Source organism: Rosa chinensis, chromosome 2, assembly GCF_002994745.2.
Source record: "Rosa chinensis cultivar Old Blush chromosome 2, RchiOBHm-V2, whole genome shotgun sequence".
Taxonomy (NCBI): Eukaryota; Viridiplantae; Streptophyta; class Magnoliopsida; order Rosales; family Rosaceae; genus Rosa; species Rosa chinensis.
In genome coordinates, this window is record NC_037089.1 from 9287309 (window position 1) to 9308060 (window position 20752).

Below are 20752 nucleotides of genomic sequence, written 5' to 3' on the forward strand. Positions count from 1 at the left end.
GCTTTCAGAAAGCTTACCGGGTTTGGTGTTGTTGCAATCCCTGTACACTATTCAAACGGTGTAGCAGATAATCCTGCAGGTCAGGATAATCAGGGTGGAGAGCGTGCTGAGTAGGGCAGCGGGGTTGACGTCAGCACTTGGTCTATTTTGGTGTGTTTGATAGACTCTTTTGAGTGTAACTTTTTATTTATGGTGGTATTGTAATAATTGACTCGAGAAATAGTTGTTGTGAGGTTTGTGATTTGGTTTGTGTGATGTTGGTTTATAAAAAAAAAAAATCTGGACGTTATTTGTTTTAGTCGTATTCATGTTTCGAATTTGAATTTATTATTCAAAATTCGGGGCGTGACACCATCCATACCCACTGGAGGCTGTGCTGCAAGCATATACTGCTCCCTCCCTATAGGGTCTTCTGACTGGATAGGCTCTTGTTCTGGAATTGGCATTTCTTCAACCACTGGTTCCTCCACTTGCACATCCTCATCATCTGTTAAAGGGAGGATGTCCAAAAAAAAATAAATAGATATGGTCCACCATATCATCAAACTGTTCCAACTCCTACTCTTGGAACTCTCTCCTTGGCGCCAAACAAATAATGTAGACATCCAGGATCATCCCATTTGCAGGAATAAACTAGATCATATCCAGTGCATCTGCATCAGTTGTCACTGGCAAGTACCCAGTGGCCTTCCTCCGAGCCATGGATCCTAAACCAATAGCCAATTGGGCCTTCAGTGTAGCCCAAGTCATCCAGTAATTAAACCCAGTTAGTGACAGCTTATCCGGGTCTACACCATCCACATATACAACTGGAAAACCACCCTTGTACACTCTATTCATGCCACCATTACTGCGAAACCTACCATCATGATGGATGGCTACTGTAAAAACACATGGTCCTACAAAGACGGATACAAAAATTGAATGTCAACAAAGCATCCAAACCATACAATCCATATCCATCCAAAAAGGAAAAAAACAGTCATCATTTACTTCCTATACTTTCTATGTCAGTTATTAATTTTTCATTCAATTCTTCTTATTTCACTTCACTTACCTGTTTCTGGTGGATAAATAGCAAATGCATTGCATCCTACTTATTAACCCCCAAACCTCCATACCAACCAAACAATACACCTAAACCATCACCAATAGCAGGTTCCAAAACCCTAATCACATTCAATTTCATTTCTCAACCTTGATGGATGGCTACTGTAAAAACGCATGGTCCTACAAAGATGGATACAAAAATTGAATGTCAACAAAGCATCCAACCCATACAATCCATATCCATCCAAAAAGGAAAAAAAACAATCATCATTTACTTCCTCTACTTTATATGTTAGTTATTAATTTTTCATTCAATTCTTCTTATTTCACTTCACTTACCTATTTATGGTGGATAAATAGCAAATGCTTTGCATCCTACTTATTAACCCCCAAACCTCCATACCAACCAAACAATACACCTAAATCATCACCAATAGCAGGTTCCAAAACCCTAATCACATTCAATTTCATTTCTCAACCAACCCTAATAGTATAAAATTGGGGTTTATTTGAAAAAGCGGGAAGCGATAATAGAGAAAAGTATTGATTATACACAGTACCCACAAACCATGCGATATTGACTTCCATAAACAAATGTGGAATCTTTGGACCACAATCATTAAAAAAAATACCATAAATAGAGACAAACCCCTAAAAGGGAAAAAGATGGGTACAAGCAACCACGTTTTCCATACCTCTGAAATTGGCTGGATCTCCATCGAGCCTAAAGTACCTCAAATAGTTCGCCATACTTCGAAAACCCTAAGATTTTCGAATAAAATCTCCTGCTACAGATATCCTCTCCTCCCAAACTTCTACAAATATTCTCTGCTTTCTCTGTTTCTACAGGTTTGTCTAAAGAAGACAACAACAAAGCAAAGCTTTCGGGAAGAAGAAAAGACTTTGACTGTCACTGACCCCATGTGGACTTCGATATATACACGGATAGGGTTTACAAATATGCTAGTACTATTTTACCTTTCAATTTTTTCACAATGGCTTTTGTCGTTATGGGGGAAGTAACGACATGTATATATTTTGGGTCGGAATTTCAAGTTTGTGTACCGAAATGATTGATTTGAAACTGAAGTTTAGAGTCACCTATTTGTGGTATACTGTTGTTAAAAATTTCCCTCTTAAAAATGGTAGGGATCATGAAGCCACCAAGGAAATCAGTAATTCACCAAGGTAAATGATTAAAATGTATTTACCTTAAGGTAAAAAGCAATTATGGTATGGGAATATGAGATCCCCACGAAGAGAAAACATTTAACGAAAGTACTTTTTGAAAACCTAATAGCAACCACAAAATCCAGTGGTGCAGAGAACATATAACGGCGACAGATAGTGAGGTTCGAAAAAGAGTTTGAAGGGCCAGGTAGAGTTGTCACTTAATGATATTAAATTGTCGGAAGCATCTGTCTTTAAAACGTGGGAGATTAAAAAACTTTGAATTCATTAAAGGTTGGTCGCCGGTGGAACAAGCCTTTTTGGATTTTTGTTTAATCCTATTCTCTGTGAAAATTTCGAAGCAAACACAGAGAGAAAGAAACAGAGCAGCAGAGAGCGAGAGAGAGAGAGAGCCCAAAGAAGAAGCTGTGGAAATTGAGGCCTCTTCTCATGATCTGCCCAAAGAGATTACCATTTTTGGGCATAAATAATGAAAATGCTCTTAAAAAGTAAGCACTTGAAATCATGAAAATTTGAATGAAATAATGAAATTATTGAAATTGACGAGAGAGGGTAATTGAACAGACTCTAGAAAAAACTATAATCAATTAAAACTAAAAAGTCATTGAGTATTGGCCTCAGCTCCCCACTATTTCCACACCATTGCTTGTCGGGGGTAGAATATAGTTTGACCGTTTGACCATATTGTTAGAATTGAGAATACCATATTAGTGATTGACATTGTTGATACGACGGAGAATAATAGTTGATTATCCAGTTTGATTCTGTTGGCTTAAATCAACTATATACCCTGTAAGTAGGAAAATTCTCTTATTCTATCCCCTTTTCTTCTTCTTTGTATTTCACTATTTCTCTTACATATTTGAAAAATGGTGACTCCATAGTTGTTGTACATATTAATTTATGAGACGTAGCTATTCGTTAAGCAATCCGTACTTAATCTTATTACAAGTATGTTAACAATGGAAGGGTTTTTTTTAATTTTTTTATTCCTTTACCTCATTTCTTAGAGTCGGATGCAAACTATAAAATTTCTTTTCAAAACCTCTTTCTATCTACTTTAAAGATGAATGGAACATAAAGCTGCTTCACAAAATTTTAAACAATAACCTAATACAATCAATCAAGATCATGATTGAGTTCATGATTAGTCCCTTTCATGCGTGGTCATTCAAAATTCATTTAACATAAAATCGACATAGAAAAAAATTAATTGAGGTTTGACAAAATTAAATCATATAACAAACCTACTAGATTTAGATTCATGAAAGGAATGAATAAAGTTTAATTATCCCCAACATTTCATTCTATAATTTATGTTACCCAAGGTAAATTTATACTGTTTGGGTAAAAAATATGTAAGAAGGTAAACGGAACATCACATGTTACAAGATATTTTTTTAGTGCGATAACATGAATTACATTAAGGTTCACAAGATATATATTTTCACTCTTACAACTTTGTAACAATAAATGCATGTAGAAATGCGCTATTGTCTCCTACTTTACGTGTTTGGTTTGAGGACGTGCCACAATGGCTGTCCGATGTACTAAGAGCTGATGTAACTATCTAAATTGCTTATCAATGCAATTACTACTTTTCTTCTGAAAAAAAAAAAAAATCAAAGTGACTAGATGTTGATTTATTTTTAACTATGGCAGAAGAGAGAGTGTGTGTGTGGTGGAAAAAAAAAAAACTTCAGAAATTGAAATTACTCATATACTCTTCAAAATGCAGTTGTAATGAAATTAACAACTCCATGTTGGGTTGATGGCAAAATCTCAGGTAGGGTCAAACGTCAGACATTGTTTGTACTTTTTTTTTCCCCCCTAGGTACGAATAGCTGTTTTTTTTTTTTTTTCCTTCTTAAAAATGGTAGGGATCATGAAGCCACCAAGGAAATCAGTAATTCACCAAGGTAAACGATTAAAATGTATTTACCTTAAGGTAAAAGCAATTGTGGTATGGGAATATGAGATCCACGAAGAGAAAACATCTAACGAAAGTACTCTTTTGGAAACCTAATTGCAACCACAAGATCCAGTGGTGCAGAGAACATCCAACGGCGAAGCGACAGGTAGTGAGGTTCGAAAAAGAGTTTGAAGGGGTCAGGTAGAGTTGTCATTTTAATATAATTGTCGGAAGCATCTGTCTTTAAAACGTGGGAGATTAAAAAACTGTGAAATCATTAAAGGTTGGTCGCCGGTGGAGCAAGCTTTTTTGGGTTTTTGTTTATTTCTATTCTCTGTGTAAGTTTCGAAGCAATTACAGAGAGAGAGAGAGGGAGAGAGGGAGAGAGCAGCAGAGAAAGAAAGAAGGACGAAAATGGCTGAAAAATTTGAGCTTGGTGATGTCAAAGAGCCCAAAGAAGAAGCTGAGGAAATTGAGGCCTCTACTAATGATCTGCCCAACATTAAGAGCAACAGGTGCTTTGCCTCTTTTGTGATTTATGTTATAAATTTACAAGCTTTAGTGGTTGTATAAGGTTTTTTTTTGAAGATGAAAAAAAAAATTAGAGGTTTTGGGTGTTTCTGTAGTGGAATTGAGAAGATTGCTGTGATGGGTTTTTGAGAAGTTTTTATGTCACGGAGTTTTGGGTTGAGAGGAATTTGTAAGAATTAAGATAAGGTCAATTTGGCTTTGCGAGAGCCAAATTCACTGTTTATCTTTGTGTTCCCACAACTTTTTCAAGGTTATGCAGTTGTTGGTTAGCAATCTGGCAAAGTAGTTGTTGAATGATGGTCTAGGTGAGGTTTGAATTATAATTTGTGGTGCTGGAATACAGTAGTGTCAGATTTTGGGTCTTGGGTTTGATCTGGGAATGAGTTAGAACTATGGTGCTTTCAATATTTGAAACAAGAAAAGCAGATGAGTTATGTGCAAATTTTACAAAGAACTCCACACTTTTAGTGCTGTGAAACCGTCTGTGACTTTGTCAAATTACATATGACCTGACATCACTTTGCCTTTGTTGAAATGCTAAGCTAATTTGTGTTTGACATACAAAAGATGCGTGTTTTGTTTCTTCTTATTCGGTTAGCTAGATCATGTCAGGCTTACAGAAAATTTGGTGTGTTATGTTTTGATGTTTGACGGACAGAAACAAGCCATCTGCACTTAATATCCCTGCTCGTTCTCCTGCTCAGCTTACCATCTTCTACGCAGGGAGTGTTAGCGTCTTTGATGCAGTTACTGCAGAAAAGGTGAGATCTTATGAACTTCAATAACCTTAATATCATAAACAACTTGCATCCGTGTACTGTAGAGTATGTACTTTGTCATTTATGCACTTAACCTAATCCTTTTAGCCCTTATTCATAATAGGTCCGTGAACTTCTTATCGCGGCTGCTGCAGCTGCTGCTGCTGCTGATAAGGTCATTGATGTAAATAATAGTGGCAACAGCTGTCCTCCAAGTCCACAGATACAAACTGGGTCGAGTTCTCTTCAAAATTCTTCTACCGCTCCTGGTTCACCAGTTGTCCAGCTCTACCCTGACCAGAAGAGTTCCATTTGCAAATTGCAAGCTGGTAATTATTTTGGTTACTAAACTAAGACACATCATTATTGACACAAATGGTTTCATAATTTACACTCTGTTTTCTTTGTTGGATCAGAATTCCCAATTGCAAGAAGACACTCTCTTCAGCGTTTCCTGGAGAAGCGTAGGGACAGGTACTCCCCCGTAAATACTGTCATCAAATTGATTAGAATTCAAGTTCGCCATCACATGATGTATACCTTTTGTTTACAGGACATTAATTTGTTTTTTTTACTGTTTTGGTTATTGCAGATTGGGCAGCAAGAGTCCATACCCTACTTCTCCAGCAACACTGGTGGATGATAATGCAAAGACAAACCTCAGCAATAATGCTTCTTCCGGTTTGGGTTGTTTCAAACAATCTGCCGTGGGTCAGGAACAAATTCAACCAAGTTCTGCGGCCTAGCCATCGTGAACTTATTATGAAGAACTTCTGGATCATATGGAACTTCTATCTTTATTAAAGTCTCAACATTTCTATGGTCCTTTAGCAAAAACCTTTTAACTGTTGATTTGTATGTTTCACTTGCCTGTTCAGTGTTATCGGGGTGACATGCATACAAGTTCTCCCAAGGAATTGAGCATAGAGAATGAACCTCAGGATAGATGGAGGGTCAGGTCTCGTGTTCCGTTGCTAGTTGAGAATTTGTAATCATGTGGCCTGGGTTATGCCAAGGCATTTGAACTGTATTTGAATATGGATTGTCTAGCATATGACTGTTTGCGACATTGTAGTCTTGCCTAGAACAAATAACGAACTATCTGGCGCTACTGTTGTTGTGTGTTGACTATTAAGTATCATTGTTCGTTTATATCTAGATAATTTTAGTATTGGAAATCTTTTATCGGGATATTTTTGGATCAACAGTTTTACTTGGTCTACATCTAGTTGTAATTTGCATTTTGCCAGAAGGAATATATAGATTTGGAAAAGCACACATCAAGTCTAAAGTTAAAGTTCAAACATGTGCTTGGGTATTAGGCATGTATGCATGCACTAATCTGAATCTGTCAAGTAGGGGTTTGGTTTGAACTAGGGCTAGGCATCCAAAACCGAAGTCCCAGTACCGTTTCGAAATCCGCCAGTACGGGCTGGGACCAAAATCTGAAATTTACTATTTGGGCCCGTCTCGTCCCGTCCATTGGAAACGGGCCCGGTACCAGTACTAGCTTCGTCGAAACCGATTGATCCCGTCCCGTCCCGTTTAAATTAATTAAATTAAATCTTTAATTTTTTATATTACTTGGTTGGTTTTGATTTAGTCAAATATGTGGGAAACGGCCTGAAGGCCCTAAGTCGCTAAACGAAGACACCGATTGATCCCCAATTCACTAACTCTCTTCTCTACTCTACACTCTCCAGTTCTTCTTCTGTTCTTCATCTAAATCCCCCGATCCCCAATTTCTTTCCAATTTCCCTTCACACAGCAAGCTCGATCCCCAATTTCTCTCCAGGTCAGTTATTTGATTCAAATCGTTCAATGGCTAGAGCGAAGAAGGAAGTTGCTCGACCTCATCCAACCGCTTCGGGGCTTGAAGACTGTTCAACCGCAACTTCACCTTCTACAAAGGGGAAGGGAAAGGCTGCAGTGGTAAATGTTGACTAATGAGTTTATGAGGTTGTAAGACTGAGTGTGATGAACTGATGAAGGTTTTTTCAAATGTGTTTAATACTTCAAGACTTGTAGTTAACTAGTTTTTATCATGCAATGGTTTGTGGACTTTAAATTTCTTATTTCAGACTTTAAATTTCTTGTTTAAGACCTACTTAACTTATTGTTGAATTCATGAATTGGTTTATGTGTTTATTCATTTATTGAACTTATTGTTGGAATGTTGGTCTATTGAATTGGCTATTTGTTGTGTTGCACAATGCACATTGCGTTTGTTTCCTGTCATAAACTCATAATCTGTAATTTGCATCACTACATTACAGCCATTATTGCAATTTGCAATCTGTCATAATCTGTAATCTGCAATTTGCATTACTGCACTTGTTTCCTATCATAATCTGCATTACTGCAATTTGAATTCATAATCTGCAATCTGCAATTTGCAGTTTTGTACATATTGTATTATTTTCCATCTTCACTAGTTCATTTCTTCTATTCAAGAAGTCTTCAATTCATTTTAGTATTTTACATTGTTTGATTTGGTTTAAGGCAAAATTGATTGTGTAGACTTATAAGTTGCAGTGCTAAGAGGACAGCTGCATCTTAGAATGATTGAAATCTGGAAATTTTGGATAGCTGTTAAAGTACCTAAGTGTGGGGAAAAAAAAAGAAAAAGGAATCGGGTATCTCAAATTGGGCCCAAGCCTGATCCGATTCCGGTCGGTTTCGGTACGTTTGGTACCAACTTTGAAAAAACGTAGTCCCGTCCCGAATAATATTTTCGGTACCGGGCTCGGTATCAGTCAGTAACCGTGCCCAGCCCTAGTTTGAACATTGTTTCATGTTTGGCAATCTACGAATCATATTGCCATGACCTTATCTGAATTTGGAAGGAAGGTATCAGACCAACCGGTTGGCGGAATAGTAAAGAACAAGAAGCTCATATCTATAGAATTAAGCAATGTAAGAAGCTCGTATCTATAGAACTAAGCAATGCATAATTCAACGGCAAGCAATATCATCTTTTGACAATCTTTTTTTGGGTCCAAACTATGCCTAAGACGCGAGGAGAGGAAGACATGAGCCATGACCGTAAGTATGGGAACACATTATATCATTGAAAGCTGTTAATAAGCTCCTAGAAGGCCAACACAAGAGGGAGTGGAAGATATATTCACAAGCAATAACTTGTTTCTTTTACTTTATAATGGAAAGGATTTATAGCAAAGACTGCAAGCTCACAAAAGATTTTCGAGTTCTAAACCAATTCTGGCATGGTCGGTTTTCCATTTGGGATTAAAATGGCGATTAAACAAAAGCACAAATCATGCGTATACATGCATCCTGGTTCCATATCGTTATTATAGGATGCCAATTCATCCCACAGTAACCTTTCAACTTTGTATAAAATGTTGCAAGAGGTAAATGGTCTTGTGTGTGCAAAGCAATCTTCCCATGAATCTCAAAGATACGGGGTGCATTGCTTTGTGATCGAAAATCTATCTCTTATGTCATTTCATACCTCGTGCAGTCTCAGCGTAACACCGTAACTCAGGCTGTTGGCAAGTTCCGCTTCAAGAGAGTTGAGGATCCATGATAGGATCATATCATTGCATCTTTTCCGTGACTGGTATTCAAATGGCTGCTTCAATGGTGAAGGTTTCTCGATTGTTCCATTAATGAAGGGCAGATTTTGCACTAAGAGCAATATTTATGGAACGGCTCCAAGTAGCATAGTTTTCTCCAATTAATGGTTTTGAAACCAAAATCATTACGGGGTGATCGGAATGATTAATGTAATAAGTACTTAGGGGATCATTTGTCCCTTCAAGACTCTTGTTGGTCTCTACATGCAGTCTGCTTCTTCTGTACTCACCACAAGGTTGAGCAAAGCGGCTAGCTAGGGGAAAAAAAAAAAGACACGATCAGGAACCCTAGAAGGGCTCTGGTACCATGTTAAAAAGGGAAGACTTTTATTGAATGTCTCACACAAATAAAATAAGTAAAGTACAACAATATACAACGTCTAGTTGCTTGGAGAGCAAGACTAAATCTCTTTCTGCGAAAAAAATAATAATAATGCAAGACAATTAAGTTGCCATGTGATTAGTTGAATAAGGGGGCTGTACGTAGCTAATTTGGTGCACATAGGCGCCTTAAAATCAGTCCTTACTAAATAGGAAACTGTTTCCGATCAGAAATGCTAATCCTCAGTGTCAGCAAATTCGTTACCAAGTTCTACTGGTGAAAGGATATTCAGACACTCTTAAGCTCCTATATAAATCGAAAAATGTAGCACTTGATCTACAAAACCTTACTGTTTACTTGGTTTCCATCATCAATTAATGTCTACGGCTCAAGACTCCACAGTAGTGATTGGATATCCAGCTGGGGCGTATCAAGTCGACACCGGCTACCCTTATCCTCCATCCCCTGCCAGCTCAAACTACGATCAACCCACGAGGTCGGAATCGGACCGGTACCTCCAGCGCACTAAGTGCGTCAACCGCGCAGTAGCTATATTACAAGGCGTCACTATTGGAGCCGTCATCATATGGATGGCTCTTCTGGCCTTGATCCGGAAAGACCCCGAGTTCAAGCTCGAGTCGGCGACGGTGTCTCGACTCAACGCCACTGGCCCCGAGTTAACGGCCACGTGGAACATCACTCTCCTCATCACCAACCCCGACCACAGATACAGAGTCTCCTTCAAAACCCTCCAGGCCAGGCTCTTCTACCGGGACCATAGCCGTCCCATGCTGCAGGCTGCGACGCCGTTGCCTCCCTTAGTTGTGAACAGGAGGAACCAGACACGTGTCGATATGAAGCTCGCGGCGGTGAGCCAGTGGGTAGGGCGTGACGTGGGAAAGGAAATCTACGACGACAGGAGTCGGGGGCTTCTGAGTTTTCGACTTAGGGTGAGGGCTTGCTCTGGACATGATGTCCACAACCTTTTTACAGGCTGTTTTCGGTTCGACTGTGATCAGGTTTATATCGGGTTTTACCATAATGAGACGGGCACGTTGATCGAACCAAGAAAATGTGATTTATTGATTGGCCCAAAGTAAAATCACTGACCAGGAGTTTACCTTATTTTTTTATTTTAGACTAGTAATATGTAATTTTTGGATCGATCTAAATTATTATTATTATTTTTTTAAAGTCTTAATATTTGAATATATTTGATGTCTAATGAGTGCACTTATTTCTATGTATTATTGCCGGTACTTTTAGATCTTCTTGTTTGTCTATAGATGACAGCGGAATAACATGTAACAGTCATTTCAGTTTGAGATGAATATATTGTTGCCCCTTTTGAGTTTGATTAAAAAAAAATGTAATTTTTTAATCGATCTAGATTTTTTCTTTAAACGTCTTTATATTTGTTTTTCCTTTCGATAATCTCCATTGCCTTTGTAACAATAATCAATAAATTTATTCATTCTCGAAAAATAAGCCACTTAATTGTTTCTTTCTGCTGTAGTATGGCAATCTATGGATCATAATGCCATGACCTTACCTGAATTTGGCAGAAAGGCATTAGACCAACTGGTTGGCGGAATAGTAAAGAACAAGAAGCTCATATCTATAGAATTAAGCACGTAAGAAGCTCATATCTACAGAACTAAAGCAATACAGAATTCAATGGCAAGCGATTTCCCCTGTTGACAAATTTTTTTTGTTGGTCCAAAGTCCAAACTATGTTTAAGACGTGAAAAGAGGAAAGACATGACTCACATGAGCCTCACCATGGCCATAAATATGGGAGCACATTATATCATTGAAAGCTGTTGATGAGCTCCTAGAAGGCAAAAACAAGAGGGAGATCGAGGAAGCTATTCTCATAAGCAATAGTCTGTTTCTTTTACTTTATAATGGAAAGAAAATATAGCAAAAAGATTTTCTGAGTTCTAAACCAATTCTGGCGAGGGAGGGGTTCCATTTGGGATAAAAATGGCAACTAACAGGAATTGAAACACGTAGAATCAGCAAACATAAAATTTCATTATAAAAGTTAAAACTTTCAAGCACCACATCCTACAGTCAAAAGTCTAGAAGTTGTTTATACTCTAGAGATCTGGTATTGAATACCAGATATTTAACAAGAAAAAGTGGGGGAAATATCCAAAATATCACTGTAACTCATATTATTACATCAAGCATATTTCAGTGCATGCCACGTAGAATTCCATGAAAGTAGCCACCAGTCATTATGAGTGACACGAGAGATACAACGCCGGCTGGAAATATCTTCCCTGACCTCTTGAAACGAGAGCCCATCACAACCAGAAGGGCAGCAGACAGCCCTGAGGTTGGAGAAATAAAAACCGTTAAGGTTGAAGAAAATAAAGAAATAGAACTACACATGCGCCTAATATGACCCAAAAATAAATGTACAAGCAACTGGTCTTATATTCTGAAGGCAGATGTTGGTTTCCTTTGCAAATCTCAACAGCTAAAATACCATGGTGCTAATCAGAAAGGAAAATCCAGGAACTTTGAGTATTTGGAAGAATCAAACAATTGAAATAACAGAGAACATTTTGGACAATAACTAGAGCAGGTTTTGTCCATAAAGTACAAGAGGTCCTCTCAATTGAACACTAGCAATTAGCAATATAGTACTCAAATATGTAACAGTTTAGCATAGCAGATGATCACTTACCAAGCCCAAGAGATGATGCAAAAACTGTTCTTTTAGGAAGCTCAGTATAAACAAGATAGAGTAAGGATGCTGATATTCCTCCTGCCAACAGTGACTTGTTGCTGCCGCTCTTCAAAAAGCCCATAACACCACCCACTGTCAACAAAATTAACTGTGAGAGTCCAATACAATCAATGCCATAGACTCAAGATACACACCAAAAACAGAAAAGTGACCTGTTGAAGGACTTGCAAAAATGCATAAGAATTGGACATAATAGAGTGATACATTTGTATTGATCATTGCTGTCCAAAAGATCAGTATTCATTCCAGAATTTTTTTCATTCAGTCCACTGTCTTGGGACACAAGATGCTAATTGGAGAACTGAATCTAAACAGGTAATTCACATAACCATCTAGACCTCCTTGTGGAAGAAAGCTTTTCCAACAGGTAAGACCCACAAGGTATTTACGACTTAAGTGACATTCTTGTGGAATAAGAGTGTCACTCGGTTACAACCTTTTCCAGTAGATGAAAAGGTTGTAATCGAGTGAGAAAACTTTCCATCTGAAAGATAATTCCTAGAACAACGGATCTTTACATTTTGCTTTAGTTTAGTACATGATACTTAAATAGCTTGCGGAAATAAAAACAACGACAAAATCCCTCTAAACTTGAAAAATCTAAGTATTCCTAGCAGAACACCCATTAGCTTTATGTATAAATCACATCTAAAGGCTTTCTCATGATGCTTGAACACATTAAGTCAGCTTTTGGGTACCAAAGTACATTCGAGTAAACTAATACTGATTCAGTTATTGCAGACATAAGTATGCAAAGCTCTCAAGTAACCTATGCAATAATCTCACACTTGAAATGAAAAAACCCCAGGCCATGACAGGAGTCTGATTTTTCTATATTTGAACGTTGAAACTGTAATCAAATTGGCCACATACCTGCCTGAAGCCGGAATAACATTGTAATCCTAAATAGGGTGTTATAATACTAACACCCTATGTTCTTGAAATTTTGTGGCATGGTATCTACAATGATAGTGGCTATTAAGTAAGGTTACTGAATGCAAGACTAAGTCAGTAACATGTTTAGTCCTAAGAAATTAGCATTCGCGTCATTGACTTCGGGTAAATCTGATGGGATGTATGAGCTTCATGTGGCCTGAATTCGAAAACAAATGCAAATTCAACTCATGAACGCTGAAATGTTATTAGCATAATAGCATAAAAGTTACTGAATGTAACAGGAAGTTCAGTAGCATTCAGGTTGGTAACTGCTCAATCTGATGGGATGTGTCAGTTACTAGTTACACAAGTTGGAAAACAAGTGCAAAATCAAGTCATGAATGCTGAAATGCAAACTCCAATCTCTAAACACAGGGAAACAAAAGCACAAATCAAGCGTATACATCCTGGTCATTGGCATCCCCGCAAAGAGGACGCTAAAGCCAACCAAACTAAAAAAGGCAGCACTGATTCTAAGAGCCAAGCCAATAGAAAACCAACTAACAGAGACAAAAAGAGCCACTACACTCTAAAACCAAATGACAAACACACAATTGTAGATTACATTGGAGATCACCAATCAAAGAAGAAATCAAACACAAAGGTCTCTATTTCCTCGCCACTAGTAACCAACTCAAGAATTCAGGCCCAAAACATACCCACAATCACAAGAACAGAAAACAATACAGTCACAAGCTACTAATTTACAGAACCTAATCCAACTAAAACCTAACACATTCGATATCTTCGCAATCTAATACAAGACGATAACTTTTACAAAGCCAATGCAATATGACACTTCTCCAAGCTGAAAATTCATAAAATTCGAACAAGCTAATCCAAGTATCTTCATTAAAAGCCAACACATTTGCACAAGATGACAACTTTTTGCAATTCGAACAAGCTAAAATTGAAGCAAAGCTAGGGTTTGTTTACCTCCAACAAGCAGAGCATAAGCTAGGGTTAGTTTTTGAGACATCGACATCCCTTTCTTCTTGCTACTATCGTCAGCTCCCTCCTCGCCTCTACCGTCACTATGATCCCCTCCTCCTCCTCCTCCGCCGCCGCCGCCTCTCCCGCCAGAATCGCCTCCGTCGCCGCCGCCGCTGCCGCCGATCTCGGGCTCGATCACAATACCCTTAGTGCCCGAATCAACGGTGAATAAGCTGGGAGCTGTAGGATCGGAGACCACCCCGAGCCTCAAGCTACGAGCTTGATTGGAGGAAGCCGCGAATCGCAGGCACGGAGCTCCGGCGCCGCTTAGAGAAAGAGAAATGGCGGTTCGGGGGTTGTGGAGAATTCCGGTTTTGGGTCGGAGGAGGAGAAAGGAGGACTGAGAAGAAACGCTTAACTCTGCCATGTGAGAATGTGATGATGTAAAGTGAAGCTTCTGGGTTATTTGTTCACTATTTTTACCGTATGGGTATTTATTGCACGTGGAACGTTAAAAGTCATTTTTACCGTATGATTATCTATAGTGTGTGACTATGTATGGTAGTCTTAAAGAACAACAAAAAAATTGCTTTACCTAGTAAGAATTCTTGGCTCTACCCTTGTTCTCAACTTTGAAATTGATTCGTTTTGGTGTTACGAACAGTGAAATATACTACGATGCAAATTACAAGTCGTAAATAAAATTTGGAGTATAGAATGATTATATCGGTCAAGAATGTAATCAAAACCGGATTAAAAAGAGGACATTATAACGAATTGCATAACAGAGTGCAGTAAAGAAGTCCACCCCTAGTTGAAGAACATCAGATCTAGTTGCAATAGCTCTTATGCACATTGCTGGCTTTAACGTTGTGATCAGAATAAGTACATTATCATAGATGAGAGTAAGATCACAAGTCTAGGGTTTAAACCACTGTATTGTGAAAACTAGGTTGAGAGGTTTGTAAAGAAAATACTAGTTAATTAAAATTTATTGTCTATAATTATCATTTTACAAGAGGATATATATGTAATTCAATAATTCAAAAGAGGTGGAAGTCAAATGAGCAAATTGGGAGGTCCCAACAGAAAATCTTGTAATAAAAACATTACAAAATTCGATTTCTACTGTACGTCCCCCTTGTATTCATCTGTTTCATCAATGAAGGCTTGAGGGCAGCCGCACCAGCTCTTATTTAAATAAAAAAACTAGTACAAAATTCGATTTCTCATTGTATTTGTCAAGAGATTGGGCCTGTACTCTTTAAAAAGAAGAGTTGCCCAGGCCCATAATCAAGTCTCTATCTGTTCCAGCGGCAGAGCTTTCCATTCCTCCATTGAAACCCAGAACCAAAACTCGGCGCAAAATTCTACATGAAAAATCAAATTGGTGAAACTTCCTTTCTAGGGTTTAGTCTCGCATGGCGCGAAGAGTAATGGAATGGGCGGGTCGGGCTGATTACATGGGCGGCATTCCAAGAAAGATAGTGATCGGAGCCGTCGGAAGCTTCGCGAAGGCCTGGGTCACCATTCTCAACTCCACCACCGTTCACAATGCCGATACGCTTCTTAACCTAGTCCGCTCTCGCCCTATTGGCCTCCCTCTCATCACTGTAAGCAACCACATGTCCACTCTAGACGACCCGTTTCTGTGGGGTTTCAAGGGTTTTCCGATTTGTGATGCCAATTTGTCGCGGTGGGTTTTGGCCGCAGAGGACATCTGCTTCAAAAGCTCGCCGCTTTCGTACTTTTTCCGGCTTGGTAGGTAGTGATTTGAGGGGTTGGATTTGGAATGTCGGTGTGTTTGTGTGGTGGGATTTGATTGTGGTTTGGTGATTTTTGGTGCAGGCAAGTGTATACCGATTACGAGAGGCGCTGGGATTTATCAGGAGCATATGAACGAAGCTCTTGAAAGATTGAGTGAAGGAGCCTGGGTAAACCAGTTAATCTCTTTGTTATTGTTGATTGTTCTTGTTGTGATAGTAATGGAGTCTAGTTTCACTTACTGAGCACTATTAGAGTGTTATTTAGAATGTCAATGTGCTTTGTTTTATGGCATATATGCGACATTGCATAGCTACTACTCATCGAAAACTGTATAAAGTTTGCAATTCCTTGTTTACAGAGTCATTTTGTAGTGTTACTGAGCACTATTAAAGTGTTATTTAGAATGTCAATGTGCTTTGTTTTATGGCATATATGCGACATTGCATAGCTACTACTCATCGAAAACTGTATAAAGTTTGCAATTCCTTGTTTACAGAGTCATTTTGTAGTGTTTGAAATGTTTGTTTACTGGTGTTGTGGGATTTTATTGTTGGAGTTCAAACTTTTGAATTTCTGAATGGCAGTTGCACACGTTTCCTGAAGGAAAAGTGTACCAGGAAGATGCACCTATAAGAAGATTGAAATGGGGGACTGCTAGTCTCATTGCTCGTGCTCCAGTGACCCCATTAGTTTTGCCAATTGTACATAGTGGGTTTGATAAGGTAATTTTTGAGTTTTTCACCTTCATCTGGGCATTTGTTCAAATCAATTGTATGCATATTCATTAAGAGTCAAAGTACACGGTTCTTTGATGTTGACCAACTGCTCAAGATGCAACTTTCTGACCCCCTTCCCCCTAAATAAGAATGTGTTATGGTGCCTACTACACACTATCACAAATTCTCTGATATAAGCAAGGCGTTTCATACTAGTTATTAGGTTCCCTAGGAAAGTTTTGCTTGTATCCTTCTAATGGTTGTTGTTTGGTTTCATGCTTCCATTTCATAAATAATAATCTTATGTCTCTCTTCATCCAACATTCATTTGTAGTCACATCCTGATTTGAAGTCCTGTGTCAAATGGCAGAGCTTTACCCAACTATAATGCAGGGTGTGTTCTGTGGACATGTATTAACTTTAATCTTTTCTGAATGTATTGTCTAACGTCATAAGTATGTGATGATGAATCTTTTGTGGTTCATTTTGTTCAACTTCGCTCATTGTTGCTACTTTTTAAATTTTCAGGTGATGCCTGACAAATCTTCTCGTGGTAAAAGGCCTCCCTTTCCATTGCTTAATAAGGAAATTAAGATAATTGTTGGGGAGCCAATGGAATTTGACATACCTAAAATGAGGCAGGTGGCTACCACTCTGTCTCCTAAAATGTCACATCCTTCTTTAGGATGGCCAAGAATTTGTCCAGGTGGTTTGGATGAGGCAGCACAGAGATGTCTGTACATTGCAATTTCAGAGAAAATCCAAAATGCCTTGGAGAGATTACGAATTTTTGGTAAAAGTTTTACAAACTGAGAAGATCAAAATCCTTGCTAGTTTATGTTTTGTTACAGAGTATGTCAAACAGAAAGAGTAGTGCGTTTTGAGTATTTTGACCATCTTAACCAAGATATACTGGTAAACAAGGAATTCCATCTCTTTTCTAGAGGCTTCAATCCCTAACCAAGTTCAGTTTTAAGGAACAGAAAATTCTTCCAGCTCCATTCAATGGCATTACACAGATACAGTCGAACTGAGATTTGTAGTTGATTTATTTGACTGGTTTTGTGAATTCATTTAGAGGTGTGTTAGCAATATTTCCCATTTTGTAGTTGAATACGTTCACATTCTTCTTCCATTGAGAGAATTGTTACTGTATCATGTGAATTTTTATGGATAAATTGATGTTTTTGTTTCAGTCTTCCACCAGGATGTTGACATTTTAACCGCATGTGTTATCAATTTTAAACTTTTACATTTTGTATTTTGAAGTTATGTCCGAAATAAAAGCTTATTTATAACTGCATTCATTACAATTGTGCTTAATAAAATAACGTTCCACTAAAATATCATATAAATAGTGATCGTTGTTGATGATACTACATACTACAGAGGAGGAGGAGGAAGAAGAAGAAGATCGATTACATTGTGTAGAGGGGAGCTATAGAGTCGAGGGCATTTGGTTTCTTCTTAGCACTCATCTTGGTCTTCTCGACATCAGAATTGTTCGTTTTGGTGTTGCTGATAGACCCTGTTTGACTTGGGTTCATACTGGCCTGGAGTGCGCTACCGGTGTTTTGTTTTTGCACTATAAACGGGAGAGAGCTGATAAGTATTGTAATACAGAGTGCACTAAGGGCATGTTTACTTACTTGGAAGAAAAGGGAATGATAACGGGGTAAAAACATTCCTGTGTTTACTAACACATAAAGGAACTTGCCGAGAGGTGCTGAATCCACTTGATCCTCTTTAACTTTTTGCCACTACCTTGTGCCATGCTAATTTAATTATGCATGCATATGTTTGCATGATTTTGTTTTTTTTTTCAGTTGGCATGATTATATGCAAAATTATTTGATTTTCTATTTCTACTATGATCATCATGATAAATAAATAGACAATTATAACAGTTTTGAGAAGACATTTTAGATTTATTTTTTACGCTAGCCCTTCTAACATTATAGTATGGAGCTATCACACTCTACACTTTTAGGATTCGTTTAAGGGAAAATGTTTATTTACTCAAATTTGAGCTACACTAAGCCCATTTACATCTTATAAGATTGCCCACTCACCCAACAAATTTTTTACCCTAATACTCAATTAAGTTATTTTTTAATTAATTTTTGTTTATTTTTGAGACAATTTTGCCCTCTCTTCCTTTGTCACTTAGAGAGAGAGAGACTTCACCGGACTCCTGTCGCTAGCCTCCGGATTCTGGTCACCGGCCGCGGGAATCCGATCATCGGCGGGCGGAATCTGGCGTCTGATTTTATTGCCCCCCTCCCCCCCCAAATAAAAATTTATTGGGGTTAATAAAAGTCTCCGGCGACCTGTTTGCAAACTTTTGGCAATCTCCTAACCAGTGACCTGAGTCTGGTGTCCTATTTATTGCCCCGCAATAAACTTTATTGACCCCCAATAATACCCAATAAATATTTTATTGCCCCATAATAAACTTTATAAAAAGTTATTGGGGGTAATAAAAGTTTCTGGAGACCTCTTTCCAAACCTCCAGCTACAGGTGATCGGATTCCAGCGAGGTCTCTAATGACTTTTTAATTATTTAAAGGGCAAACTTGTATTTTTACATTTAAATTGGGTAAGTGGGCACACAAATCTTTTAGTGGAGTAAGTGGACATTTATTGGGCCCAAATTAGGAGAAATGGTCGTAAATGAAGGCTCAGAGAGAGAGAGAGAGAGAGAGAGAGAGAGAGAGAGAGAGAGAGAGAGAGAGAGAGAGAGAGAGAGAGAGAGAGAGAGAGAGAGAGAGAGAGAGAGAGAGAGAGAGAGAGAGGATTTTTTCGACCTCCTCGCCGGAATTGACATCAGAGCCATCTTCGCCTCCATGCTCGTCGCCGATGAAGGCTGTGAGGAGAGAGAATCGTCGCGGATGAAGGCCGTGAGAAGGGAGCTTTGAATATGACTGACTGGCAATTTAATAATTAAGTTGAGGTTAAAAATGACATTTTACTATTAAATTGGGTGAATGGGCAAACACATCTGTTAGTGGAGTAAGTGAGTTAATATTAAGTTAAAATTAGGCATTGGGTCAGGGACCCAAAATTCTAATCCCCTTACATTATGAAAATTATATCTGAATCAATATGTATTAGAAATCTTGATAACTTGGTGAATAATATTGATATGGACACTTGAGGGAATATTTGTATGTTGATGCTTTACTTCCACCTATCATGTGGCTAGCCGTTTGTGAGTTTGTTACTTTGTACTCCGGCCTTTTTTGTTGTTAGATTGGAAAGTTTGCATTAAGGTGTCAACTCCCTTTGCAGATGCTCTTCCAATTTATCTTGGCTTAAATTAGTTGTAGACTCAACTTTCTATTTCTCCGTAAGTTTTTAAATGGGAGTTTTTGGATGGGTGCCAAATAGTTTTGCTAATGTCAATCATCAGCTGTGTTTTGGCCTTTTGGGAGTCATAGGTTGTGGGTTGGAGTTTTTTTTTTTTTTTTTTTTTTTTTTTGAGGAGAAAGAAGAAAACTACAACGAAAAACCCCTCGGGCAACCAAAGTTAAACTTGTCCCAGTAAAGGGCAGGGAGTGCCAAAACAGGGAGACACTGCAGTCAAACTCAAGGAGATGAGCCTGATCCCATAGACGTAACAACATCAGCTAAGAAGTTCGCTTCTCGAAAAACATGAGAGAAGGAGATGTTTGCGAAGGAATTAGCAATAGAAGCTATGTCTTTGAGGAGAGATTTTAACATCTAGGGCGCTTCACACTTGCGGTTGACACAGTTGATGATTAGGGCCGAATCACCCTCCACTAAAATATGGTCCAGGTTGAATCGCTTAGCAGCTAACATGACTTCCATTAGAGCTATACATTCGGCCAAAGGAACCGTTGAAGATCCAATTGACCTCGAACCAGCAACAATGGGGTCACCAAAGTGGTTTCTAATAACATAGCCCACAGTAGCCAGGTTGAAAGAAGAAACAGACCCATCAAAGTTGAGCTTGACGAAGTTTTGAGGCGGCGGTGCCATTTAATGACTTCACTTAAGCCAATGGAAGTCGTAGCAGAACGGGGGTTATGGGTCTTGTAGGCAGCACAAAAAGAGGCTGAAGCATGCACTACAGAAGCTGGACTGAACCTTGAGTCCCTGAACAAAACATCATTACGCTTTTTTCCATATTTGCCAACAAAGAAGCAAACAGTTTTCCAAAGCATCCATTTGTGCATTCTGAAACATGTAAACAATCCAATCATCAAAACAATTAAAGGTAGTGGGACTCTGATTCAGATTAGCCATAGACCAA

The 20752-nt window shown here is 38.5% G+C and overlaps 3 protein-coding genes across 3 annotated transcripts; 2 read left to right on the plus strand and 1 right to left on the minus strand.

Moving 5' to 3' along the window:
* Positions 1-4397: 4397 nt before the first annotated feature.
* Positions 4398-6633, plus strand: LOC112188720 (protein TIFY 3). Its single transcript, XM_024327903.2, has 5 exons — positions 4398-4668; positions 5343-5445; positions 5567-5771; positions 5859-5916; positions 6035-6633. Exons 1-5 carry the CDS (start codon positions 4568-4570, stop codon positions 6186-6188), a joined length of 621 nt encoding a protein of 206 aa, XP_024183671.1. The 5' UTR covers positions 4398-4567; the 3' UTR covers positions 6189-6633.
* Positions 6634-11376: 4743 nt separating this feature from the next.
* Positions 11377-14446, minus strand: LOC112190891 (protein FATTY ACID EXPORT 2, chloroplastic). The gene is made up of 3 exons (XM_024330401.2): positions 13997-14446; positions 12062-12196; positions 11377-11702 (listed from the first exon to the last, which is right to left on the minus strand). The coding sequence occupies exons 1-3, from the start codon at positions 14418-14420 to the stop codon at positions 11563-11565; spliced, it is 699 nt and encodes a 232-aa protein (XP_024186169.1). The 5' UTR covers positions 14421-14446; the 3' UTR covers positions 11377-11562.
* An 840-nt stretch (positions 14447-15286) lies between these two features.
* Positions 15287-17755, plus strand: LOC112188523 (N-acylphosphatidylethanolamine synthase). The gene is made up of 4 exons (XM_024327650.2): positions 15287-15754; positions 15842-15927; positions 16345-16482; positions 17005-17755. Exons 1-4 carry the CDS (start codon positions 15415-15417, stop codon positions 17287-17289), a joined length of 849 nt encoding a protein of 282 aa, XP_024183418.1. The 5' UTR covers positions 15287-15414; the 3' UTR covers positions 17290-17755.
* Positions 17756-20752: the final 2997 nt, after the last annotated feature.